Here is a 27,997-nt window from a genome sequence, read left to right as displayed (position 1 = left end):
GATCTGTACTTTTAAAACTTGTTCGGAATAAATCCTTTGAATCATACATTTTGTTTATAGCTTTTAATGTATTTCTTTATATTAGGATGAATTAGAACTTTTAGGAAATATTTTGTTATATTCAATGTGTCACTTTCCCCGTTGTTTTTAAGATTGTGTTTACCAAATAATGCCTCAGACATTGTTATCCCGGAAGTTGTAATGACGCAGTGCAGCCACGGGGCTCGCTGCTCCTCCGAAGCTAACGTTAGCTAGCAAGCTGTCAAGCTGTCTAGTGGAGAGGCTGAGACAGACGTTTCAGCTTCCCCCCTGGCTTGGCCCCGCAAAGCTCCGGCCCACAAATTCCCTGAAAAATCTGTCAGAATATACTTTATATCGCCAGTTGAGATAATGTAATGCATCACGGGCATACGCAAAGAGGGACCTCCGCACTTACACCATTTATATGCACTGAATCCCGAGTGACGACTGCTCTCATTGCTAGCTAACTGGCTAGCTAGCCTAGCTAACCTCCGCAATCCCCCCAGTTTCGTCGGTATACACTCTCAGGTGTGAACGGAGGCCATTCAGTCCTCGTCACGGTCGCAGTTTCCGTTGCTGTCAGCTTGTATTTCGGATATTTGGTAAGTCATACAATGTTTTCTTTAAAGCCAGCAGCGGCACAGGAACGTTTGGCCGTGTTAGCATTTGACGCTGCCGATAATACGTTAGCAAGGCCGAGGGCTCTCCTTGCCTTAACATAACGTTAGCAAACCATGGTGGAGGGAGGCCTGTCAAAGTTAGCTGTGAGGGACAAGGGTCAAGGCCCGTATCTAGGAAAGGCTGTTTGTTTATTTGGGTTGTGGTCTGAACTTGCTAAATAGCTAACTTTTCCCGTAAATCTAAGAGCAAAATATATCCTTAATGAGCAGGTTCATGTTGTGTATTAGCTCACCTTAACGTTAGCATTAATGTTGGATTTTGAAGAGCTCCTGAAATTGTTTTGTGGTTGTTTTTGAGTAACTGGTCAGTCGGTTGGCTGATGTTAGCTCTGAAGGCATGTAACGATAGCTTTATCTAACATAACCCCGACTAGGTACTATGGTGAAGTGTTGTGCACCGCGAAGGTCATAGAGCTTCCCAATGGTGTATTCAAAATAACAACGTGTGTTAAGTGACAGTCACAACATTACATAAGATCGATCAGGCACCGACTTAAGGGCGTTTCAATCCGACCCATAATAGCAGTGTTCCCTAATATGTAGTCAGAATGTGTACACATGTCTACTATTTTTAGATTGGAGCATGGTGCCTGAACTGAGCTCTAATATACTCAAATATACTAATCTTTGCAACAATTGGTTGAAATACGTACTTTTTATTTGAACTCGCTTTAATAGAACACTGTCCTTACTAGATATGCAGTACTATTTGATGTAAATGTCCTTTAATAGTATGCCTTTTGCATTATCACATGATTAGAAGCTGAATATTGCCAGAATTCTTAAATTATTAGGAAACACTAAATTGTTGTCATATCTTTTATATTGATTTATGTCTTTTCATTTGTGTCACAGTTCTTAAGAAGTACACAATGGGTGCATTTCTGGACAAGCCAAAGATGGAAAAATACAATTCCCGTGGTGAAGGCAACAACGTGAGATATGGGCTGAGTAGCATGCAGGGTTGGCGGGTAGAGATGGAAGATGCACACACAGCAGTAATTGGTCTGCCTCATGGTCTCGACCCCTGGTCATTCTTTGCTGTTTATGATGGGCACGCTGGCTCACAGGTGGCCAAGTACTGCTGTGAGCACCTGCTCGAGCACATCACCAGCAACCCAGACTTCCAGAGTGCTCTCCAGGAAGACCCCTCTGTCGACAGCATCAAGACTGGGATCCGCACAGGCTTTCTGCAGATTGATGAGCACATGCGAAGCATCTCTGAGAAAAAGCATGGCGTGGACCGCAGTGGTTCCACTGCAGTGGGAGTGATGATTGCTCCAAACCATACCTACTTTATCAACTGTGGCGACTCACGGGGACTCCTCAGCCGGGGTGGAGCGGTGCACTTCTTCACACAGGATCACAAACCCAGCAACCCTCTGGAGAAGGAAAGGATCCAGAATGCCGGTGGATCAGTTATGATCCAGCGAGTAAATGGGTCTCTAGCTGTGTCTCGGGCTTTGGGAGACTTCGACTACAAGTGCGTGCATGGAAAAGGCCCGACGGAGCAGCTTGTTTCTCCTGAGCCCGAAGTTTATGCAATAGAGAGATGTGAGGGGGAAGATGAATTCATTATACTAGCTTGTGATGGCATCTGGGATGTCATGGCCAATGAGGAACTGTGTGACTTTGTCAGGTCAAGGCTAGAGGTGACTGATGATCTTGAAAGAGTCAGCAATGAAATTGTTGACACCTGCTTGTACAAGGTATGGCATGTCCACAAAACTTGCATTGACATTTTGTGATGTTTGTTTTGGTAATGTTGTTGATTACCATGACCTCTGTGTTTGTTATTTATTCCTCAATAGGGAAGCAGGGACAATATGAGTGTTGTGTTGATCTGCCTTCCTGGGGCACCAAAGGTTTCTCCAGAAGCAGTGAAACGGGAGGCTGAGCTGGATAAATACCTGGAGGGCAGAGTAGAAGGTAAGAAAGAAAAAATATATTTGGGGTTAGTTTACAACCATAGAACATGGGCTATTGATATAATAATACTTTTCCCTTTTGGTATCATATTTTCTTTGGTCAGTGTAAACCCCATGTTTCCTTTCTAGTTTACATAACGTTTTGAATAATGTTTGCCTTATTAACAGATAGCATAACATTTGCTACTGCTTTCATGCCAAAGAAACAACACTGTTGTTTCAGAGAACAAAATAAATAGGCAACTTCTTAATATGGCAGATTATTGTTATCGGTGTAATCACTGGGCATTTGTAATGCATCTTCATTAGGTCACACACAACATATGGGGTTGATCATTATGCTGGATTTTCAAAATGATCCAACAGAATAACCCATCCCAGTTGTTTTCAAATGTCTTTGTCATAGCATTTGATTCTGTCACTAACTAAAATACCTTACATTTCATGACTGACATTTACTGTAATGTCATGTTAGAAAAAGGAATCTCCCACACTAGATGTGTTTATGTTCAGTAGACTTTCATCAAGTACATTCAAGGTGTAACATACAAGGCCATTCATTACATTTACCTTTTTAAGCAAAGAACCTCAGTATCTATTTACCACAACAATACAAGAGTTTTTGAAAGACTGATGGTGACATATTTAAAAATTGGAGGCCATTCTATGAATTCAACTTACACTTATTGTTAAATGCTGACTTGACAATGTGGAAAAAGTAAGTCTCGTTAAAAGTGTTGTCTTTCTGGTTAATATGTGTCTATTGTTGTTACAGTAGTTGGCAATAAGTCTCAAAAATCATTACCACTACATTGAATTGTTACACTACTATTCCTTTATGGTTTCTCACTGGAGCTAGAGAAAAAGAAAAGGGAAGTCAATTTATTTCATATAGGCTACAAATGTGAATCACAACATCACCTCAAATAGCTTTACAATCAATATAGCATTCAGAAGTCACTATCCTTAGGCTGTCAATTCAGACACACGTGCTATACTGTAGATCAGGGGTGCCCACACTTTTTTGGCTGGTGAGCTACTTTTGAAATGACCAGCTCACCGAGGTCTACAAACCAAAAATAAAATCCCAAATTGCAAGGGTTGCTGAATAACACGTTTTATTTATACATGGGACAACTAGGCTGCAACAAACGACTAATTTGATAATCGATTAATCTATCGATTAATGAAACGATTAATCGACTATTCGGACTATTACTGTATGCCTTGCACAATTTCTCAAACGCTCTTATTTAGCCATCAACTTTTAGATTTAGCTTGAGGTTGTTTTAGGCATGTGGAAACTAACAATGAAGACAATAAAGATGAATACTTCATTCAAAAATACATATATTATTAAATTAACTTAACAAATTGTGAACAAAATTAACATTGCTTTTTATTAATTAAATCAATAATATTTCACATCAAAAGAAACAACAATGTTTTAACAAATCGTATTAAATAATCTGATGACAGAACTGTAAACAGAATAGCTGAAACTTTAACAAAATAAAGAGTAACTCAGTTACCTCTAATCATTAACCCATGTTTGTATAATGTAGTTAACTCAGTGTGTTGCTGCTAGCATACATAACACCTGACGTGGAAACGTTACTCGTGGATGGAGCTACAGAGCTGCCAGAAAGACAGTCCAACCCGGTGCATTCCTCCGTCTGAATGTGGAGCACTTTTGCTAAATGTTTAGACAAATTGCTCGTGTTACCGCCCTTACATGCTAAACACTCTTGGCAAGGAGCATTGTCCACCTCGAGACGGGTAACATTTAAACACACCTTGGAGCGCTTCTCTCCGCCATCCCCGCCGTGTGTTGCTGCATGTAGCAGCCGCATGTGTGTAAAGTGCCCCGCCCCCTCGCACACAGACGGGGGAGAGAGAGATCTCGTCTCGATTGGAAAGATCAAAAATACACCGACCAGAGACGCATTTGTTTGTCTTTTTGCATGTTAGAAAGGAGTTGGCGACACTAAGACTGCGAGATAATGTTTGCGTAGCAATAATACATGACCTTTCTCTTTCTCAACTCGCTACTCGGAGGGAAGTCGCTGTCATATGCCTTGTGAACACTCCGATAATGCCTCTCCACGTTACCTTTCTTTGGCAGAGCGACGCTTCTTTACAAATAAGGCAAATAACCTTTGAATGTGACATCACAACAACATATTCTTCCTCCCATTCTGGGTCTTTAGCTTTTTGCTCGGTCCCGCACTCATTTTGTTGTTTGTCTCTTTAACTTAATTTGAGTTTTCCCGGCACTTGACTGATTTTGTATCGCTTTGCATTCTGGGTTAACAGACTGGAAAGCGATGGGTTGCTTTTTCTGTCAATCAAGTAAACTCCTGAATTAAGTGGCAGGGAGGCCAAGGGAGGAGGGATCAAAACCTGTTTTGTCTATTTTAACGGGGCTGGATTTTTTGTTGTTGTGATTGACTCGCGATCTACCAGCATTGCCCCCGCGGTCGACGTACTGGGCACCTCTGCTGTAGATGTTGTGTGTGTATATATATATATATATAGAAACTTTTATTAAGAAGCAGTCGGGCACTTAACCTTGGCTTCTCCACACTTAATGCCCTGTCCTCCATTCAAACGACACTAGGGAAAGAAAACACCTTGTAAATACCACGGCACATGCAAACTTTGATGCTCTCAAGACAACTACCATTTGAAAATGGCCGAGGCCCGGTTTAAGTGGAATTCACATGTTTAAAAATGACTTTGTCGGCCAATGATTGGCCCCGGCGAGTATGTGGGCGAGGATTGTAAATCTGCGATGTAGAGAAGACATTTGGTGTAAAGTTGTCTTATGTTATTAAATAGTGTTTTTTAACCCAGACCTAGTAGTAGTAGTAGTAATAATGGTATTATTTTAGTATTATCAACCAAGCACCAACCTCTATGCTTAAATCTAAGCGTGATAATATTGACCTTTTTAAGAAAGAGATGTTTCAACCATAATTATTATCTTATCTTATTCTTCCAACAGAGATCATCAAAAAGCAGGGGGATGAAGGTGTCCCAGATTTGGTCCATGTTATGCGCACGTTAGCATCTGAGAGCGTCCCTAACCTCCCTCCTGGAGGGGAGCTGGCAAGCAAGTGAGTGAGCTTTGTGCTTAGAATAGAGGAAAATTATGGTATCAATAACCTCTAACATTGTTGTACTTTTTTCTTGCCCTCAGACGAAGTGTTATTGAAGCAGTGTACAACAAACTCAACCCCTACCGAAGTGATGACACAGTAAGTATCCCAACTCTTCTTCTAACTCCCTGAAGGTGGGCTTGACGTGTAGCATGCATGCTTTTTGACGTGTGACCAGCTAAATCTTAACCAATGTATGCATGTCATTAGTAGTCAACAAGATGGAACAAAGAAATAGGCCTGTTGCCAGGTCTAATTTACAGACCTGCATAGCGACCTTGCTATGGTTGTCTCATTGCCTTTTGTCCCGTTCATGTGAATCTGAAAAACAGAACATTTTATTAATATTCTATGTTAGTTTTGTAATACCATTTTTTTTTTTTATTTGTTCAATTTTTACCATGGAACACAATCGCATTGCGGCCCTATGCCAAAAAGGCTGAATTTCATTCCACATGAGCTGATTTCACTAATTAGAGCTCTTTTAAATCAAAGAGGAAAAAGCTAATAAGCAAACATGTCTGGTATTTGTGTGGATGGGCTAACAAACATGGACTCTCTTACAACATGGTTTCGAAGAGGAACATTGCATATCATTCCTTTTATATACAAACGGACCAGAAAACGGTTGCCTCTTCTACTCAGATATCATGCTTTTGAATTTACCTCAGATAAGCTCACTGCGTCAGCTCATTTGAATTAGGCATATTTTATCTTATCCTTGACTGTGCAAATTAGGACTTTGTTTCAGTGTTTCATGTTTGCGTAATGATAGACTTTAGGAATTACTTTCACACATTGGGTTTTGGGGAAATGAAGGTACCTTCAGAAAGCGTTCGGCACCTTGACCTCCTCTGTATTATGTGGTGCAGCCTGAATACACAATGGTCTAAATAGACACAAAGCTTTCTATGGAGTAGGTGAAATTAGTTTATTTTAAATGTTTGCAAATTTTTTCAAATCATCTATAAAACACTTAATACAGTATTTCTTACCATATTCAACCTTTTTTGGAGATAGTAGTCATTCGAACCACCTTTTAGCAGCATTTGCACTTTCAGTTCTTCTTGGACAACTATTTATAATCTTTGCACACAAAGTTATTTTAAAAAATGCAATTGAAATTCAAATGTGATGTTTCGCAAAGCCCCCAAAAGAGTTAAACGTTATTGTTCTGAAGCCATTCTGGTCTTAATGTATGTTTAATGGCGTGTGCCCACATAGCGTCTTTTCTGAGCCCAAGTTTCTTTTTTGAATTGTTCCTAATGATGAGAGGGCGTATGAGGCCTTGAGAAAAAGCTGCTGCAACCAGCCGCTCTATCCTAAGCTCTATATGTCAGACAGACAGTATAATAACAAAAAACCCATTTGTTGGAGGAGTTGTCTTTCAACTGATCATCCTCTTGGCTCTACGGCTGTCAGATTGAGCAGTGACGAGCACATTTATACTGAAGTAAAACTAAGAATGCAAACATCCTCTGGTTGCTTCATATGGGAAAAAGTCAAACGAATGGATAACAAAAAGAAAGAAGGTGAAGCTTGTATGACAGTCAATGTGGGGACTGCTGTCAAAATATTGTCAGAGAAATATTAAAAGAAATTCCCAAATGTACTCTTGGTATTTCCTAGCAGTTTGTACTTAAGAATATATCTGTATTTAGCCGGCTTTATTGTTAGAACCTTTACCTTAGTGAAACTGTGCTGTACGATGCTCAATAGAGAGACAACAGGACCCTGCAGCCGTAATGCTGGCTATGTCTGAAGAGTTCGGTGGTCTTTTCATTAGACCACGCAGCTCTTTTTGCCTTGTGCTGTCAGCCTAACTTGCCTCCTTTCAAACCTCAGACATGATGTCATGCAGCCCTTTGTTGTTGTTTATTCCATCTATTTTTTTAATTCCTCTAGTGACATCTCTTATCCTCCCTTTCACATGTTGCTATGAACAGATAGTGCCTTGTTGCTTGGTTTGGATTTATCGATCTAGCTCGTTCTGGCTCTCAGTTGTTCAGGAAAGACCTTTACATGAACAGGTAATGTTTTTGAGAGTATGTCCTTATGAAGACAGAGGGTTAGAGCAGTGACAACAAATCCTAATAGCCCATTATAAACTCTGGTAGCACCACAAAATACAGAAAAGGTTGGGGGATATGTCAATAAGGCTGTTGCAATTGTATCACATTAATTAGTAAAAGTGTCAGTGTAAAAGAACAAGTGTAAAAAAACACCATCTTATCATAAGTCCTTTGAAGAGAGGATGCCAGATGTAGACCTGAACACATTGACTGCATACAGTGGTAGGGGTCACAGATCAGCCATGCTCAATATACTTTGTCTGCTCTATTGTGTGTAATCTGTGACTAACCTTGGACATGTTGTGCTAGGTATTTCTTCTCAACTCTGAGGAAAATGGCAATGCCTGAAATAATAATAACTAGAAAAACTTCCAGTATTATGTACCTACATTCAGATGGGCTACTGTTCTTCGCTATCTTTTCTTTGTCCTGTTATAAAAGGACAATAACAGAACAGAAGCTACTATAATGATAATATTATTGACATTTGAAACGGGAGCATTGTTTTGCTTTTTTGCTAAATTCTCTAAACATCTCAATCAAGCAATTACATGTTTGGCAGTTTTCTTTGTTTGTAATAAGGGAAAGTAACAAGTCAAAACAATTCCTTTCCATACAAATCACAGCAGTATTAGAGGCTTTTTAACAAGGTAGAAGTTTAAGGAACAATAGATAATATGAACACTATTTATCTTATCCATAAAGAAAGATAACAAAAAGGTTACTTTGAAAAGAATGATCAACTTAAGTACGGACCTGTACGGCTGTATCTGTGTACTAATACTTTGGTACATAGCATAACAATTAGACTTTCTTGTAAACCGAAAGTTAAAGAGTAAGTACGACAACCAAATGAATAATAATAATATTTTATTCCCAATCGCAAGTCCTCTAGGATCGGTTATTTTCCCGGTTCCAAGTCCTTTTCAAAACTGATATTAACTGTAATGGCATAGATGCCTAGTGCACAATCAAACTACAACACCAACATTTGATGATATAGAATTTAACTTACCACCCCCTAAAAAAAAAAAATGCTCTGTATGAAATAAACATGGTTAAATAGCAGCAAAGATAATAAGTGTTATTATGTATCTGGCACATTCAAAGCAAGCGTAGCATACAACATCTCTTTAGGATTTATTCCTCAAATTCCAGTTCTAAACTAAATATTAGTTTTAATTTTAACACGTGGCAAAATGTTCTCACTGTCGAGCCCAGCTGTAACAAAGAGAACCGATTTACCATCAAATTACGGAAGTTTGTCTGGTTTAATTTTTGCTGGTACTCTATTCAAATCAGCCCTGATACTAATCTTAAGGATTGGCTTTTGAATACCAGTGGCCTATCATGCAGGTCGAGCTGAAACAACATGGCAGTTACAACAGTCATGAGAATAATGCCAGTCATTGTGACTATGTGCTTTAACTCTTAGCACGAAGCTACTGCACTAATCTATTTTCACAATAACTGTTCCAGCCCAAATGATTGATGCTAAGTCTATGCCTGAACATGCAGTGAAAGGTCATTAGGTCGATGTGAGAAATAAGCCTGAACAAGTTCGCACAAACTCGTTATTCACCATCAAACCGACCTAATACCTGTGGCAAGTTACAAGAGTTGCCTAACATTGCCACAAAAATACATCAGGAAAAAGTCTGAAGAAGCAATACAGTCGGCTCTATCATTGGTTGCATACATCTTATGTTTGTGTGAATAATTCATTATTTCATTCAATTGTAGCTTCTCATTTATTTGTACCAACATTAAGAAAGACAGTTATATCATACTTGTATTGCTTAATTGATTTATAGCTGCATAATGCTGTAGTTTGGTTGAATATGTTAAACATAAACAAATATAAATATATTAGCAACCAATTTAAGTGATCTCTTGACTGGTAGATTTGGATAGATGAAAGGATGCTAAAATAATATTAATACTGCTTAACGGCTTTTTATATCTTGTTGAAAAAGAGATATTTGAAACAACAAACATGCTAATATTGTGTCAGATATTGCTAATATAGCTTCAGCCCCTACTTGTTGCGTATTAGATAAACAATGATACACGGCACGCTGACCTTATACACAGTTGCTGAGTAATGAGTGTTTTAAATAGCAATGGTATATAGATGTGTTACACACTTGAGCAGTTGATTACCGCAGCATTTTAAAAAGCCTCTCGGATATTTGGGGAAATACCGTTGTTGAATCTGAACCCCTGGATGATTTGTGTTCTGTCAGTGTCTGTCATACATGCTTAAAGCTCTCCAGCTGTTGGTAGAGATGTGATGGTTTTTAGAGCCAGTCTGAAGGGTTTCTCCTTCCTCTCCTCTCTCATCAAGGACTCTGCGTCCACAGACGACATGTGGTAACACAACCTCCCACCACTAACACAGCATAGAGTTTACAACCACCATCCTCTCCAGACCCACAGCAGCTCAGCAGTCTCCGTCACTCGGAGCTTTTGGTTTCTAAGAAGGGAATTTCATGGGAGGAAGAAGAGGAGTTGCATGCACACAAACCTGGAATAGTGCAGCACCAGTCCACTCTGGAGTTCAGGATCCCCACGTCTTGTCTCCCCCCTTTATGTTCACCCCTCCCCTTGATACTCTCCTCTAAAGTAACCCATAACAAGTGAGTCCCCAAGGGTTTCTTTCTTTTTGTTAAATAATCAGCTTAAGTAGTAAGATTTGTTGTTGTTGGTGTAATTAATTTGATTCACATTTCCTTGTGTGTGTGTTTGTATATTTCTGTTTTTTGTGAAGTGCAATTGTCCTGTACAAACAGCCTGTATTTAATGCAGCTTGATTTTAAGTTAAAAAATGAAAGAAATGAAAAAGAGAACCTTTTATGCACTATCTGCCTTTTCCTGCTCTTCTGGAATTGTATCAAATGTCTATTCAGTGAATATTACTGCTTGTCCTCCAGGTACAATGTCTCTGCGCTTTTACAGTACTTTCCTTTTTCCCCCTTTCAGTTAGTCTATGCTCCTTTTTAAGAAACGGGTAAATTGTATAGTTGACAGCACACTAAGCTCTATATCAAACCATTTAAATCCTAATTATTTTTCCCCTGTGCTTTTTTATTGTATTTTATTTTTGTAAGTGGTTTTCTCTACATGCTCAAATAATAATGGCAATGTGTTTCTCGAGTCATTTTGGAAGTTTGTAATGAAACTTTATTTTGAGGCATCTGATAAAAATAAGACCCCGGTTAACACATGTGTCTGTGCAAATAGATACTTGCAAGCGTGCGTGGGTGCTTGTGTGTATGTATGTGCGCACGTGTGTCAGTGTAAAGGCAGATCTGTGTGTGCAACTCTAATTTAAATCTAACTAGGGTGGATTGGTCAGACCAGGCTGGAGTTTAAGGGAATCTCCACCCAATGCTTTCCTTCCGTCTGCCCTTTCTCAGCCAGTGTTTCACTTCCACCCAGCAGAGGCTTTCACTACTTCCTATTCCAAAACGTTTGGGATAACAGAGTTTACATGCTGTAACGCTATCTGAACAACATCAAGCTATATATCAGAACCATACAGTAACCTGAGATGACACAAGTAGTTCAATTTACCCAACGTGTATAATGCATTGCAGTTAGTCAAGTCTAGACTAGTTTGTGTCATATTGAAATATCAGTTTCTTAACATACTTTGTTACCAGTATGCCATATGATTTATATCACTTTTTTCAGCTTTATGACAGCCTATGCCAAGTTTCTTTTCCATGAGATTCAGATTTTGCATGTGGTACAGATACATTTCTAACTTCTACCTTTTAACAACATTTTACAGGATTACCAGTCAGATAATAGGACAAACAACAAGGCTACTTTTATTCTTCACAGGGGTTTTAGTCAGACATATAAACCAAGAACAAATCTGCCTACTGCGATGAGATCTCACGGTTGTACAGCAACTTTTTATCCCCCCAGCACCACAAGCCAGAGCACAACAGTTTGCTGCTACAGTGTGTGATCTGCGGGTTGATTTGTTCTCGCTAATTGATTTACCCCTCTGAAAAGATGAATAGTCTCTGACTAAATCTGTTTTTAACACACAGTAGATATATTTCTTGAAGAGCAATGGTTTTATTTCAGATTTTATTTTCTGCCATTTTTGTCTAAAATTGCATTGTTGGAAATTAATGTATGTATATATTTTTGACTTAAACTTTCAAGGAATAAATCATGTCGCTTGAGTTAGTTTTTTGCCATGGACAAAATGTGATTCTGGTTTGTTTTGGGATGGACTAACGGTTCCCTCTAGTCACTCTGGTGTCCCTTTGATCAACACTGAGGGTTTTACCGTTTATAAAATACACAATAATAATGTACTAAATGTGCAACTCCTCGTTTATTAAAAAGACAATCCTAACACTTCCACCGCATTTAGGTTTGTGGTGGTAGCTCGTTTTCAAATCTTTAATATGCTTTTGTGGCAAAACGGCCAAAGACACTCAATTTTTTTTAATAAAGCTATTTACATTTTTTTTATTATCTATATCACAAGAAGTTAAAATATAAAGTAGATCCCTTTTTAAAGAATAGGTTTAAGAGTACTCTGTGGATGCATTTTGGTAAGAAGCGTTGAATGTAAACCTAAGTCTTTCCACAGGGTTTCTTTTAAACAACCGTAAATAAATAAATATTAACCTAGTCATTGCTTTCTATTTATATGCATGGAAATGTGGTTTCCTCAATACTGCCTCCCCTTCAAAATAAACTCAAATGCAATAAAAACAGAGCATTAAAAACATTGTTCAATTATATACAAATTGCAGTATTGATTATCTACTACAATACTCACAAAACCTATTGTGCTCTTGTAAAATATAAACTCTTCAAGCCAGTTGATTCAGTAGGTTTGAGAGAAGACTAAATGTAATCAAAATGCCTTTGTGTGTTTAGATGAGTTTTATGTTGCGATACATTGCTTGTATTGGTATTAAGTGAGTGCACTAATCGTCTCTTGTCAAACAGTTATCAGCACCCATTGTTGATGACTCTTGAAGCAACATTTCATGCCGTTGTTCTTCACGCTTAATGAGGAACAAACTATATTTATATTCATCTCAAGGCCATCGATACCCCCCCCCCCACGCCCCTGGATAGTCCCGCGTTGCCATAGAGATTTTAAATTCAGGCTGTTTCCCCTAAACGATGCTGGTTAATTATCCATTTCTATAACAACCCACAGAATGAAAAATGTAGAAATAAGCTTTTCAATATTCAAGATTGCTGTAGCTGAAGTGTTAGTCGTTACTGAGAGTTGCTTGGGTGTGATCTATTACATATGTGCATTTTGTTGAAATCATGTAAAATATCACATCCCTATTTGTCCCACATCCCCCGTCCCTCTAAAAAATCTTCCAAACATTTATTCTCCTTGTTTTTTTGTTTTTTTAACTGAAATACCTCATAACATGTATAGGAAGTGTTTGTCTTGTGTTATGTAGATCCAAACTGTTCAGAGAGAGGGAGAAAGCATTTGTTTGTGTGGCCCTTAGACTTTTTGATTTGAACCCTGATCTATTTGAGTGGAATAAGCCTGTGCTCGTGTACAGTAATTGACTGAATTGTGCTAATGTTAACGAAACGATTTAAGTGGCTACTGCAAATACAACTTACTTTAGTCACTAGTAACACTATTGGCCTTGTCGTATAAGCTACCCCCCCCCCCTAAAAAACAACCTAAAAAAACAACTCGCCACCTTGTCTACTTGTGTGAAGCTCACTTAGTTTTAAAAATCTAGAATTGTATCGAGAGTTCAGGGTTTTAGAAATGTGGGAAGTGACAAAATGACAAAAATCATATGCACTGATCATGTATAATCATCTTTTGTTTTTTTAGAAAATTGTTATTGTAGAAAAAAAGATGATAAAGCTATTAACAGAGTTACCTTTGGTTGCCTGGAATGCATCCTGTATATTCTTGTACGGAGGACAACCTGGCAGACGTTGAAGAGATTTTAAATTCTTGCGCCCACTTGTACATATCGATGTACCTCGCTTGTGGCGTTTACTGTGTGACCCTTAGCAGTTGAGGTTTATTCGTCCCCTCACAGGGCGAACTGAGCCTCACTTCGCTGACCTTTTTCAGCTCGTAAATAAGCTCACCGATTTGCCTTACCCAATCTCATGTTGTCCCGCTAAAGTACTTGTTCAATAAAACACTATGAAGAGGAATTCTGCTCTCCTAGATTCAAAACCCCCCATGTTAGGGTACGTCAGCGATCAACAAAGTGACTTTGTTCTGGTTGTCACATGGTACAACTTTACAACCATCGCTGGTTTGTATGCTATTCCCCCCCCCCCATGTTACCTTTTTCAAATCTCGGTCTTGAAAGCTTATTTAATTTTTCACTTGCAACCAATGCAAGTGTTTTGACATGGTAACCTCGTAAGCATTCAAAATGTGCATACATACATCCATGTCTGCTATATTTATGATTACATTCAAGAATAGCTTTAGAGTGCTGTAGATAAGTATTATCAATGTTGATTCAAATGCTTCTCAGAGGCCTCTGTGAGTGATTTTACAAAGTTCAATAATTGTATATTTTGTATTATGTTCGAGCTCCAAAGGAATTGCAGAAAAAAAGAAAATGTTTAAAAAAGCTTTGTTCCCTGAACTAAATTGTACTATTTGTGTTGTCGATTGAACAAATTGCATTCCTTGCTTGTGAATTGATGCATTTCTCTCCCTGCTCCTTACATTGTCTCCCCTTCTTCCCCTCCTTTCTTTCATTTTTTAGCCTTTGAAGTTTGAATAAAATTTCTAGTTTGCAGAATGTATTACTAAATAAATGGGTTGTCATCTTGTACCTCTCAATTCATCACTTTCTTTTTGGGCCTGTTGCACAAGCAACACCTTCTTTCATTGTAAAGTAAAACAACTTGAAAGAAATTCTCACAGTTTCTACAGAAAAAATTATATTACTAAATAGTATGCGTACATTGTTGAAAACAGGATTGAATAGAACACAGTTCAGTGTTGCTTTTTAAATTCAGTTTTGTAATGTAATCTGTTACTAGCTTTGCACCATCCTAACACTTGAACAAGCATTAGAGTAAGTTTAGGGCTTGAGTGCAAACGTAAATCTTCAAAACTGTGATACTATTTACAAAGTATGACATGTAACGCAGGCTTTTTTTCTTATAATCACACGACTCTAGAGACAACTTGAATGTTAAAATGTAGAAGTTTACTGTAAATGAATGGTGTTCTCATGTATTGCCATTAGATTCTAGTTAAAGAGCGGTATATATAGGATCTTCAAAAGAAAGAAACACCTGTCAAGTTCATATAATGTGCATTATATATGTTGTGAAGGTATCCTCAAAGGCGAACACTATAAATCATTGCAATATTTAATTTACATGATCAAGTTCTATGGGATTAGTTTTGTATCATAAAGATAAAGCAACACTTTCTCAGAATAAAGCAAAACTGAGTTTAAAAGAAAAAAAACTGAGTCAAGCAAAATAAAATAAATTTCAAAAATAAAACTATAAGTTGCAAACATAATTTGTGTAATCATGTAAACTATAAGTCTTTTTTCTTTGTTTTAACATAGGTTTTTGTTTGCCGTTCTTGTTTCTTCTTTCTCAATGATCAGACTTTTGCTCTCGCTGCAGCTTTCTCTTTTGCGCTCCCTCATTTTTTGTTTGAGATTCTGACACAAACCTCCCAGGTGGGCGGTACTTTCAGGGGTGCGTCCCCATTGGCTACTCAGTTTTTGAGTGACAGCCCAGTCCTCCAGCGATTGTACAGTGCAGGCAGCTGCGGTGCGGTAGCTAGCTGAGCTTGGACAGAAGACCCCCAGAAGAACCAGCATTTCAATTATTATAATACTACAAGTGAAAATATATGTAAGTATTGATCATTTGTGTTGTTTGTGCTATACGGTCTGTTTCTTTATTGTGTTAAGTGAGAAGTAAAGCTGTGCTATGAAAGTTAGCTTGTGCTACCTTTAGATCCATAACAATGCAAGCTAAGTAGCCTAACAGTTAGCTACATAGCTAGCAGTGAGTGAGCGTTCAGACACCGGCGCACACACTCAAATGGACTCGTGTGCCTAACTCTACCAACAGGTTTTCATGATTCTGTTTAGATATGCAAGTATAAGCCATGATAGCTTATTTTATTAACACGCTAATTTGATATGAAAATCAATGGAGGCTGAGTTAACTTTGTAGGAAAACCTACCGTCCATGACTGCCCCTGAGCTGTGTTTTATTTGTTAACTTCATATTTTTCCTTTCCTAAAACATTTATTTTCCTCTCATATTAACAGTGTGGATGATTGAGACAGCGTGGAGTCCAGAGTCTTATCCCGTTTTCCCACTTCCTCTGAGGGGACAGCACGGAGGGTGGGGGGGGCATGAAGAAAGAACTGCACCAGCTTCATCCACGCTGGCGTTACTGTTATCACTGGCTCAGTGTCATTTCATTTGACCAAATGTCTTTACATACATGTAATAGATTTTATTATTATCCACCTTTTTGTTTTATGTCCTTTTATTTAAAACATTCTTTGAGACTTCATCTTCTGGTTCAAATTTCAATAAATGTAATTTGTATAATCACTCTTTTGTCTTTATTCTACATGAAAATAAATGTTAGAGATTCCATTCAAATCTGTTGATTATTCATATCTTCCTCAGGCTAGGAATAGTATGTCAAATTTGTAATGCTAAATGTATATCATTTTCTCACAGGATATAGAATGAGACAACACCGGTTTTATCCATTGTGTATGAATGCTTCAGCTCTTCAGACCAACATAGTAAGATGTGATGCATGTTCCTAATTGTGTTGACATGCAGCCTAGGTCTGGTCTGTTTAATAAAGCAAATCTGCCACTTTTATATTGCAGAATTTGTTCAATTAAAGCAGTCTTTAATTGTTTGTCCTAAACATAGAAATATATGATTTTGAAATGTAACATGTCTTTGAAAAATAATAGTATACAGTTTATATTGTGTATCACCTTTAGCTTAAAAATACAGATGTGTTTTTTTAATCTATAAAATAAATAGACACACTTTATCAATCCCAAATTGGGAAATTATTTAACAGCAGCAGTGTGTTCAGGTATTAAAATATTTAAAGTTGGAATAAAGTATGAACTACACATCACAAGTATAATGCACTGCAATCCATAAAATAAGTCTGATATGTTCATGAAAAACCCCCAGGAGACACCAACACTAATGTGGCCGAGTGGACTCCGGAGTTTGCTGCATGAGTTGCACTGTATGATCTGTGGTGTAGTGGTCTGTCACTCAAAAGCTGAGTAGCCAATGGGGACGCACCCCTGAAAGTCCCGCCCACCTGGGATGTTTGTGTCAAAATCTCAAACAAAAAATGAGGGAGCCAAACGAGAGAGCTGCAGCGAGAGCAAAAGTCTGATCATTGAGAAAGAAGAAACAAGAACTTCAAACAAAAACCTATGTTAAAACAAAGAAAAAAGACTTATAGTTTACATGATTACACAAATGATTTGTTTGCAATTTATAGTTTTATTTTTGAAATTAATTTTATTTTGCTTGACTCTTGACTTTTTCTTTTAAACTCATAGTTTTGCTTTATTCTGAGAAAGTGTTGCTTTATCTTTATGATACAAAACTAATCCCATAAAGTTCACAGTTGTATGAGTCTCAAACGTGTGGTTTCCTGAAATGTAAAGTCTATCTGCTCCGTATGAAAAGAGACTGATTTTGTGATCCCACACAAAGTGCGTTTTCTCTATACCCAAATCCTCTTTATTCTATCAGTGTTCTCTGTAAACAGAAAATGGCACATATACACAGAACAAACCTCTTGGTTTCTCTGTCATAACCTGTTTACAGATTAATTGAGTTTTGGAACCCTAGTTTTGGGATTTGGGAGAAAGTTGTACACAAATGTTTTTAGTTTTAGAGAGTAGGAATAATCTAAAAATAAATCAAAATGGGTATATCCCCTTTCAAGATGTGTCCCACATCTGGATGAAAAAGTATTTCACCCACAGCATGATACAAAACTTTTAACCCGTTCCTTAATTTGCGCCTTTTTCCTATTCTAAAGATGTTAGCTAAAAATGAAATGTCCTGGATCAATTTGTGAAACCAAAATGAAAAATAAGGTCATTGATATATTTTGTTATGTAATAATTGAAAATGTTAGCAAGGACAGACTTTATTTGTATCACTTAAGAAATGGGTTAAAAATGGTAGAATATTTTTTCACCGATTTTTGGGTCTTAAATTGTATATAAATGAACTGTGTTTTTTCAAAAATTGCCAGTTCATTGTTTTTTGGGAAAAATATAATGGCAGACATGAGAGGAACAATCCGGGGCTGTCCTTCAAATGCCTGTGCTCGCAGTGTGTGTAAAAACTAACACGCCCTGTACGCAGCGTGTTCCTGAGCCCCATGTGCTCCTGAAGCTCAGTGCTGTTGTTGACATGGTCTCCCTGCCTTTTCTGTCAGTGTGTGCTGAGTGCATGTCAGGGGCTTGAGCGCAGACGGTGGGTCATGGCGGTCCACGGCCACCGGGATTAACAACCGTGGGAGGGATTACTTCAAATGTCAACATAATGTCATGAGCTGTGTTAGAAGGTCAAATGTTCAAACGGTGCTCAGTGGCGAGCAGTTAATAGATCAGGTACAATTTGGATTGTTGTGGCTCCTGTGAGGAATGGACTGGCATGCTAAAACAAGCTTCTTTAGGAGATATTTTTCTGTATTCTTGTAATTCAAGTTTTTTATTTATGAACATACATGGTACATTGCACATGGTACAGCATACAGAAAGAGGAAGGTCAGGCTACAACACATGTTAAGTGTTCCTGGTTAAAAGAAAACAGAAAAATACAAAGGTGTAAGATTACCAATCAGACACTATAGCAATCATAAAATAAAAAATATTAACAAATGATGCTTGATTAGAATAATTGTACAAAGACCCTTTTGTGAGAGTCCTACAATCAGGCTACTATGAGGTCAGGTATTCCACAAAGTAATCCCAATTTACCACAGGTCATTGTTCTGTAATCTTTAAAGAAACTGAAGACAGATTAGATGCAGTGCAGTTTAGAGTTTGCAAATATGTATGTATTCAGGAGAATATATATACAAAAAAAAAATGTTCTCAGTCAGTGGATATCAATGATTAGATACAACCTTTAAAAATATCTCCCAGTTTTTTTTTATGACTCAATGTCTGAACCATACTCTAACAGGATCCTAATCCAGCAGCCATGTAAACCAGAGGGGGGCAGTGTTAATAGCTGAGACTGCTCAGGAACACCAGGTGCAGCATTCACACTAAGAAAGGCCTCTGAAAGTTAATTGATGGAAACAGTCAGTGTTTCTTTTATTAAGTAGATGTTGCTGACATCTTTGAATGAAATAACAGCACTTTCTCACTCGACTTTAAGTCACCTCACACTGAATATCTGGTATGTTAATAGTCATTGCCCTCGTGTTGTTGCCTTTTTAGCCTCTTCTTATTAAATATGTCCCCTCTGTTGCTTTGGAAACATTTTAGCTATATTAATGTGCTAAAAAAATAAGAAACATTTTCACAACTAAATTGAGCAAATAATAACTCTGATCTAAAACAAGCTTGTTATTTTCGACCTGTACATAACTGTATAAGAACCATTTGCCCGTTAGAACTGAACAAAACGTGGCTCATTAGATCCCGGGCCACCTGTGCACCCCTAATGAATCACTCTGCCCTTATATTCCCCCCCCCCCAAAAAAAACGCGTCCACGTCGGCAGAGGCCATCATCAAATGGAGCTGGCTCGTCATCTGCCTGCCATTGTTTAGCGCATGTCATGCTCTGCTTCTCATGGTGGAAAAAAACCATTTGAGCCTGACTAATGCAGCCATGCAGACGCAGCAAAACGAGGTGGGGGTGGGGGGGGGGGGCACACCGCGTACTATGCGTGGATGGTCTCTGCACTGAGGTCACTGAGCTCCACATTTGCTAATTTGCTTTGGTGTGCACTGGGAGCCAGATTTTTCAGGGTTGATCTGTGCAAAAAAAAGTAGAAATATATTTAGATTGAGTTAAGGCAAAGAAGGGACGACTTGTGCACGACATAGCTAGGATCAAACCCAACATTTGCCCTGCTGTCTTTATATGGCATCTTCTTCTTCTTCCCCCTCCACTATGCTGCTTCCCTTCTCCATTTCCTCTTCCTGTGAGTGTTCTTGTTGCCCGAGGTTTGTCACAGAGAACACAAGCTTTTCTCACTTGGTTGCAGCGATTCAATGATTGGTGTGTACAAACAAGCATATCAAGCAGAGATGACATGTACCCCCCCTCCCCCCTCACGCCCTCTTCTCTCCTGCGGACATGTCTCTTTCTCTCTCTCTCTCTCTCTCTCTCTCTCTCTCTCTCTCTCTCTCTCTCTCTCCAGCGTCCCCTTGCATGAGGTGTGTTACACAAGCTGCTGCCCTGGGAATCCCGGGCCAGCTCATTATCCCGCACCCCTGAGACACAGCTCACTGTACATTAGGACATCAAACGCTGCAGACTTGTTAGAGAGCCACAGATAAACTCATTAGCATCAGCACCTCTCCTTGTTAGGGCCTGTATCAGCGCTGGCTCCCACCACCACCACGTTGCGTGCTGTCATTCCTCCACACTGATGGAGAGCTTTAGGATTAATGTCAGCCGTAGCCAGCAGGTCAGCCCTGTTGTGGTTCTGATGGATCAGTGGTGGCGGAAAGCTGTGGTATCTGTTGACAGCTGCCCACTATCCCCACCGCTCGTATCCATATTTCATTGTGTGGAGAAGGGGGAGAGAAATCTCGTCTGGCAAGTGGCTAGCTGTGTCACAGCTGCAGGGGGTATACAACATGACTGAAACCACGTTCACTGCAACATGGTTGTTTATAGCAAAGCAATTTAATTAATTATCATAATGTATTTTTATTGATAATGTTTATTTTTCTACTCCTTGTTTTGTTGTTCTTAAGTGATAGACATGTAATGGTGGAAACGGAGTAAATGTAATCATTAGAGAGACCTGCATTTATATGGCACTCAATAGTTAAAAGTACAACTCAGCCTTTTATTCATGTTTAAATAACAGATATTTTACTGAATTAAAATGAGTATTACTACAGTGTAGAAATATTCATTGAAATGTTACTTTAGTTAAAGTAGGAGCATCAAAATATACTTGAAGCACTAAAAGTAAAACTCAGAATTAAAAAAGTAATATCCTGTATTATAATTAATTAATTATAATGTTAATGTTAAATACAATGCTAGGCAGCTTATCAATGTCATTGATGTGTGTCATTAAATGATATGTTGTAACATGATTCTGAATCTATATAGATAGACGTTGTGGAAAGATTATTACATACAAAGGAGCAGTAAATAGAAAGATTCAAATCAAGTACCTCAAAGGAGAGTAATGTATTAAAAGTACTTACATTCACATTCCACCACTGTCTATAATAAATGTTTGTCTTAATTTGTTATGGAGGAGCTTCACAAAGTCTTAATTAAAATCTCTATAAACTGCTAATCCAGTTGCATTCTTGGAAATCTAGGATCAAGTGTTTTCAATCCTGTCTCCTAGAAAACACTGCTTAATAGTTTCCCAAATGATGTTGAGCTTGGAAATGTAATCGCTTGGATTATGTTCACAGGCTATATTGTTTTTGAATGAATGACAGGGTATACAAAAGCATCCTGTATCTTTTTTTGTGGTTAACTTTAAACAATGCAAACACTTCAAGGTAAAGCTTGTAGTTGTGCTAAATGTTTACAATCGCACCGTTATGAGATTTATGATTTACTTTCTCTGAAAACCACATTGTTTTCCTATACCATAACTAAGTGAGAGCCTAAACATAACCATACAAAAGTTTAAAATATATTGTAGTCATAAGAAGTGCTGTATATAAATATATTGTTTTGCAATGTTAGTATTGTTTAGATATGTTGGAGAAAAATAAAATACCTTGTCAATAAAATGTTTACATATATGTTCAGTATCAACCTTTTTGCCACATGACAGGTACAATGATGAACAACATATTTTCATTAATTTGCAATGCCAAATGAATTCTTTAAAAAACATTTTCAGTCACGGGTTTGGTGTTTTTGGTGTCTGAGTATCTCCTCCTCTGCTGCTTTAGTCTGGATCCTTCTGCCTAATGCAAGTCCCCAAACTTTAAGGAGGTGCAATATTAAAATCACTGGAGTGTCCGTTTAAATTTGACAAAATCATGTTTGTTATTATTCAACGTTATATGGCTTGCCCTGTGTCATTATGATTTACACATGAAAGCTGTTTCATCACTTCAAAACGGCACCATTATGCAATGTGGCTAGGAAAGTCTTAAAATACATGGCTGGACTGCATTAGGAAAGATGAGCAAAAGATCCTCAGAAACACTGACTGAAAAACACTTCATGTGTATTTTTTAAGCAAACAACAAAGTGCAGCCTCAACAAAACCTGAACAACTCACCACAAGCAGGAAGACACAGATGTAATTCCATTTTTTCTGTAAGGCAAGGGTTAAATATGCAGTTGATATTTACTTTTCAATAGTTAAGCACTGCTTAAGGCATATAGTGTTTTTCAAGTACCGTCATTGCTGCATTCTGTAAATCTATACTAGCAATTTTCTTCATTACCCTGTTGTGTAAGACCATCTATTGTGCTTTACTGAGAACATGTATTGATGCGACCGCTAGAAAATAGTTTTCCTTTTGTACCTGTGCAGCCCTTTTCTCGCTTGCAGCATTCTCTCCTGTCTGTCAATAGGCGGGGAGATTGAAACTGTCTGTAGGCGTCTTGTCATCACGCTTTGGGCCCTTATAAAAAACAAGTCATAATGCTTGAAGACTACAATTATTTTATTGTTCACAAAAGATTAGAGTTCTCATTTTATTCAAGCAAATTGCTTCTGTTTGGGCATGTGTGCAAAAGAATAGGTACAATTGTCTACGATACATGTATATTCCATAAATATCTATGATTTGCTGTGAGGAAATTTGTTCTTTTTACTATACTATCGCGGTCATTTCAAGAAAATAACCAACTTTTTTTTGTCTTCGGCATGGATGTAATTTTTACAGCAAATATTTTCTGTTCACCATTTCTACACATTCAAATGTAAAGATCCCTTCTCTCCAGGATTGACTTTTGAATCTAAAAAGCTCAGTGAAACACAAAAAAGCGTTGAGCTATACAGAACTCACATTCTTGTCCAGTAGGCTGTCAGTGTCAAACCAAATCTTTTCCAGGGTTGAATGCCATGGTAAAAAAAACATTTTGACCAGTAGGGCTCACATGCTGACAAAACAACTGTTGAAGGTTTAAGCATGTGTGAAATGTTTTTGGGAGAGTTACTGCCTTTTGCAGACAATATAACAAATCACATAATCAAAACCTTTAACGTGCAAAAAAGACTATACGAAACTTCAGTCATTCCTGAGTTGGGATCCCTTTCCGTATCTGCAGACGTGTCGTTTGAACAGAAGAAACCACAAGACGTCGGTCTCATTTCTTTTTGACTCGTCTGTCTTTTTCATCTCTTATGCATGCCGTCTGACATCTGGAAGCATGCGGCCTGTGGGTGTAATTCCTACTGCATGCCGTCACTTCTCTCCATCTGTATCTTCAAACTTTATCCCCATCCTGCTCTTCTCCTCCCCAGGACCCAGACATCCTCTTCTTCCGTGGTTTCAGCTAAAACAAGAACTAATCAGAGGATGTCAAGCAAGCATTTGTTGCCTTATATTACCATAATGAAGTATCTCCTCTCCTTTCATCATTTATTTAATGTAGTTTTCATTTGTGTGCACATCTTCTATGCCCCAACCAGTCATTCAACACTTGATCTCCATGCAGTTTAACCCATTCAAAGAGGAACTTATCCACACCTTTCTTGGTCACTATAACACCATTCCAAAAGTGGCTTAACGACTAATTAAATACTATTATATGCTGTGCAGGGAATTCACCCATTCACCCCTCTTAATGTTTAGTTTATCTGATCATACTATGATAGATCGTTAGGAAGGTCAAAAATGAATTTGAGAAAACTTCTAGCCATATAAATCACAGCACTGTGTACGTATTTAAACCTCAGTAAAGAAGAAGAAAATGAGAAAGATGGTGTACATATAAAGGTGTGCCGACTTCATTAATTACTCAGGCCACTTGCTAAATATGAGAGAAACTTATTTATTTATCCAATTCAAAATAATGTTGGCTCTAAAAGAACATCTATGCTCTATGTGTGGTTTTCTCAATAGGAGACATTATAACTATAAATATTATGTTTTATTAGAGGTTATAAAGAGAAGAGAATATTTAAATCTCCAAATAATCTAGTGTATGCATGTTTAGGGGTGTCTTTTCATGTGGAAATCTTATATTTTACTTAGTAGTTCCTTGGGTTTCTCCGAAGGCTGTCTTTGAAGAGTTTCATTTGTTTCTGATCAGATTGTGTACATTTCCATGCCTTTACACACATCAGGAGCAGTGAGTCCCTTCAAATGCCAGTAAATGCAGTTGTAACGTATATATTTGGACATATATTCATGTCATTAACAACTGCAGCTTTGTTTGCAAAACTCTTTACTGTGGCTTTCCTTTCAGGGACACAGTGTATCATCTCCGCCTCTATGGATTTTGGAGGCCGTTTAAAAACTTTTTAATCACGTTATACTATATGTTAACAGACACAAAGCAAAACTTTGAGCCTAACAGCAGCCTTGTATTTATGCTGTCGGTGTGTTTGACTCAAGAGGAATCAAGAGGGTTGTGCTGCTCTTCAGTTTTCCTGCTCCACCAAAAAACATGCAGTGCTTTTGTCACTTCCTGACCTCATCTTACGTGTCTTATATGAACAGTCTGAGTTATACAATGGTGCTGAGCTAAGGCTGAATCTCCAAAAGGAACAGGTAAATGTATTCCTGCTCTATGACCATAGATTGTTTCACAGCCTGCGGATCAGCATTTGTGTCCAAAAGTTCACCCTGACATGTACTGTATTGTATATCTGCATTGATTGGCACATCTCAAGTATCTTGCTTGAATAAACATGGCTCTTTGTGAAATTCATGTCCACTAATAAAACCTTGAACACAGCTGCCACTCTATTGTTTGTTGTGTGAATGCCATTGTGTTGCCTTGTGTTTCAGGTCAACCAGCGTGTGAAGAGGAATCCAAGACGTTAAGTGCCTTCGGTGTCTTTGTCATTATCTGCTTCTTTGTTTTCCTTCCCACTTTACTTAAATACAGCCATACAACACATTGCAATTAGCTTAAACTATTAAGTAGACTACAAGAAAAGACAAGGTCAGAGTCTAGCAATGTAGCTGCAACCTCAGTTTTCTAGAAGAATATTTAGTTCATGCATGATTTTATTGTGTATATGTACTGAGTGAATAATAGGTGATGGTAAATGTCAGCATGAAATCATTTCTGCTCCATTTCAGTGAGCTCAATTGTCCTTTCATTAAGGTTTTAATTTCTACACTCGTACGCTTTACTATTTAAGCATTTCCACATAAACCATCACAGCGATTAAGGGTTGCACTTTTTAAACAGTTTTATGTCGCTTCCTGTTTGTATTTCAAAACTGTCACTGCATTTATTTAGTTCAGTTTAAGGTGAGTTTTCTGTTGTTGTTGTTCTTTGTTGAAATACTGTATTTTGGGCAGGGTTTTGTTTGAAGTTTAGAATGAAAAGATTTCCCCTTAACAAATAGTAGAAATAAGTGATTTGATAAAATACATACCGTATTTACAGTATTTATTTCTGACCAAATGCATTATCGAGTTTGAGGTTTATCGAGCGACATATTTTCTTTTCTCATTGTGACAGAAGTGACATTCATTGATTGAGGATTTTGTTTCCACTTTTGTGTCCTCTTCTGCATCAAATAGTCTTTAGATCCATAGTACAAGGGTTCGATTGGTAGAAATAAATTGGCTTTTTAACTTTTTAACAGATCTCCATAACTTCACTATTCAGTGCAAAAGTGTGTGCCTGCAGACAATGCTGTGGGAAAAGAAAAATGTATATATATATTTTTTTCATCATCAGTCTAATTCTAAGTACTATATAGACTTAAACTACATCTTTATTTTTAAAATAGGTTCCTTATTTACATCCAACGGAATCAACACATATTCTCATGCTAACAAAATCAGACACAGAATGATATAAGTTTTAAAACCTGATCCAAAGGCACTAAATGTTAAAACAGTACTCTATTTGTCAGCATTTATATATTTTGTATGAAAGTAGAAGCCCAGAGTGTAGGAATTCATTACATTACATGTTACTTGTTAGACGCTTTTATCCAAAGCGACTTACATACTCAATACTGTGGGCAATCCCCACAGGAGCAATTTTGGGGCGAAGTGTCTCAGGGACACAACGACATGCTGACTGCAGTGGGGTTTGAACTCTGATCCCAACACCAAGGCTTTGTCCCCTGCGCCACACGTCTCCAATACTGTGTTACAAGTAAATGTCCTGCATTCAGAGTAAAAGTTAAAGTACCAAAAGTAAAAGTACTAATTATGCAGATTGGTCCATTTCAGAAATATATATATTATATGTTATAATTATTGATCCAAAAGTGTTTATCAAAGCTGGTAAAGGTGCAGCTAGTTTTAATGAAGTTGTATATGCAGAGTAGCTTGTGAATTGACTCCAGGTTTAAATAAAGTTTTATTTAAGTGTTGTTTATATTTCACATCATTAATCCAAATCTGCAAAGTAACTAAAGGTATTACATTTACCGTAGTAAATCGTAGTCTCTCAAAATCGTACTAGTACTTCACTACTTGGTTACTTTACACCACTGCATAAAAGAAACCCAAGGTGATGGAACAAAGGTGCAACATTTCAAAATAATTCAATTTAAACATGTTTTGATTCTTTGATTGTGTGAATATTAGAAAGACCTATAATGCTCATGTATAGCAACATAACTGTCTGATTTGAGGTTTTACTTTAACAAATAGTTCAAATTCAATTTAAAAGTTTGGATGTGGTTGTGAACCTGTATTGTTCCTCTATATTTTTGGCATAATAAAACTGCATGGGTTAATTGGTGTGTGGCGGCCTGTATTGGAGAGAAATGTATCAGCATTGAGCCCCCCCACACAGACACACAGCACAAACAGACAGCACAGCAGTCATTAAAACATCATGACTTTCTGCCCAAATTGGGCATTATTTTCCGCTTGTGAATGACGACCACTATAATTTGGCCACAAGCTTGTCTTCTTATGAAAGGGTTTCCTCATTCACCACTATCCATGAGGGGAGACCACTATTTTGGGACTGTGCCCCAGTTGTATAAAGTCACATGACTTATTGCCCTGTCTGAGCCTCACACACAAACACATTTCATCAACAGGTGTGGGAGGAAACATTTTTTTCTCTGCAGAAGGATGTAACGTTTGGAGTGTGTGGGGTAAGTGTGAGAGAACAAAGATGCTGGGCTTTCGCTCCGCAGAGGAAAAAAGAGAGCCTTGATACAGCTGGTTGTGCAGAAGCATTTATAAAGCTGAATTAACTGCACATCTTTGCCCTTTCATAGATATCGAGATATGACAATGATCAATAAAGTCATTCAGAATAATTTTGAATTAAACCTTATTTTGTATTCACCTTCACCGCCAGTTTTGTATGTAGTAAGAAACCTACAAAGGAAGTATAAAGTTTGTCTTTCTTTAACTTTTACAGCAATTAGCACCTACTGGCAGCTTCCTAAAGGCTACCAAACTTGTCTTGACCAATTGTGGCTTCAAAAGCAGAACTTGTTAAAATGCTGAGTGTGCAATAAATTCCATTGATGAGAAATCCTAAAATCTATTTTGATGGAAGATTAAAGATACGATTTTGGATTATTAAAGTTTGACTTGAAATGTGGAGGAAGATAATGGGAAATGCAGATGAAGCCAAAATAGTGGTCTCTGGATTTGTAATAGTTTTTCTTTATTCTCTTTGATACCTTTCATTTGAGAGGTGTGATGCTTGGCCTTGCCATCAGCAATATTTTCTTTAATATTTTTCTCAACATCATGCTTCAATCTCCTTGAAGGATGTTTTATGTAAAATATGCTTTTTGTTCCCT

The 27,997-nt window shown here is 37.8% G+C and overlaps 1 protein-coding gene across 3 annotated transcripts; it reads left to right on the top strand.

Moving 5' to 3' along the window:
• Positions 1–218: 218 nt before the first annotated feature.
• On the top strand, positions 219–26,965 carry ppm1aa (protein phosphatase, Mg2+/Mn2+ dependent, 1Aa). Of its 3 annotated transcripts, none has more exons than XM_034111163.2 (6): positions 219–623; positions 1,557–2,410; positions 2,513–2,630; positions 5,637–5,748; positions 5,832–5,889; positions 25,044–26,965. In XM_034111163.2, exons 2-6 carry the CDS (start codon positions 1,574–1,576, stop codon positions 25,077–25,079), a joined length of 1,161 nt encoding a protein of 386 aa, XP_033967054.1. In that variant the 5' UTR covers positions 219–623; positions 1,557–1,573; the 3' UTR covers positions 25,080–26,965. The 3 variants fall into 3 exon arrangements, with proteins under 3 accessions (XP_033967054.1, XP_033967055.1, XP_033967057.1); XM_034111164.2 differs by lacking the exon at positions 25,044–26,965 and adding an exon at positions 23,552–24,966; XM_034111166.2 differs by lacking the exon at positions 25,044–26,965 and adding an exon at positions 10,210–14,689.
• Positions 26,966–27,997: the final 1,032 nt, after the last annotated feature.

The sequence above is a fragment of the Pseudochaenichthys georgianus genome, chromosome 22 (assembly GCF_902827115.2).
Source record: "Pseudochaenichthys georgianus chromosome 22, fPseGeo1.2, whole genome shotgun sequence".
Classification (NCBI taxonomy): domain Eukaryota; kingdom Metazoa; phylum Chordata; class Actinopteri; order Perciformes; family Channichthyidae; genus Pseudochaenichthys; species Pseudochaenichthys georgianus.
Note: the sequence above shows the minus strand (reverse complement) of the source record. Positions and strands in the feature narration are given on the sequence as shown.

Coding starts and splice junctions, on each gene's coding strand:
- ppm1aa (XM_034111163.2), top strand. CDS start 1,574: ATGGGTGCATTTCTGGACAAGCCAAAGATGGAAAAATACAATTCCCGT. Junction 2,631..5,636: donor CCTGGAGGGCAGAGTAGAAG/GTAAGAAAGAAA, acceptor TTCTTCCAACAG/AGATCATCAAAAAGCAGGGG. Junction 5,749..5,831: donor GGAGGGGAGCTGGCAAGCAA/GTGAGTGAGCTT, acceptor TCTTGCCCTCAG/ACGAAGTGTTATTGAAGCAG.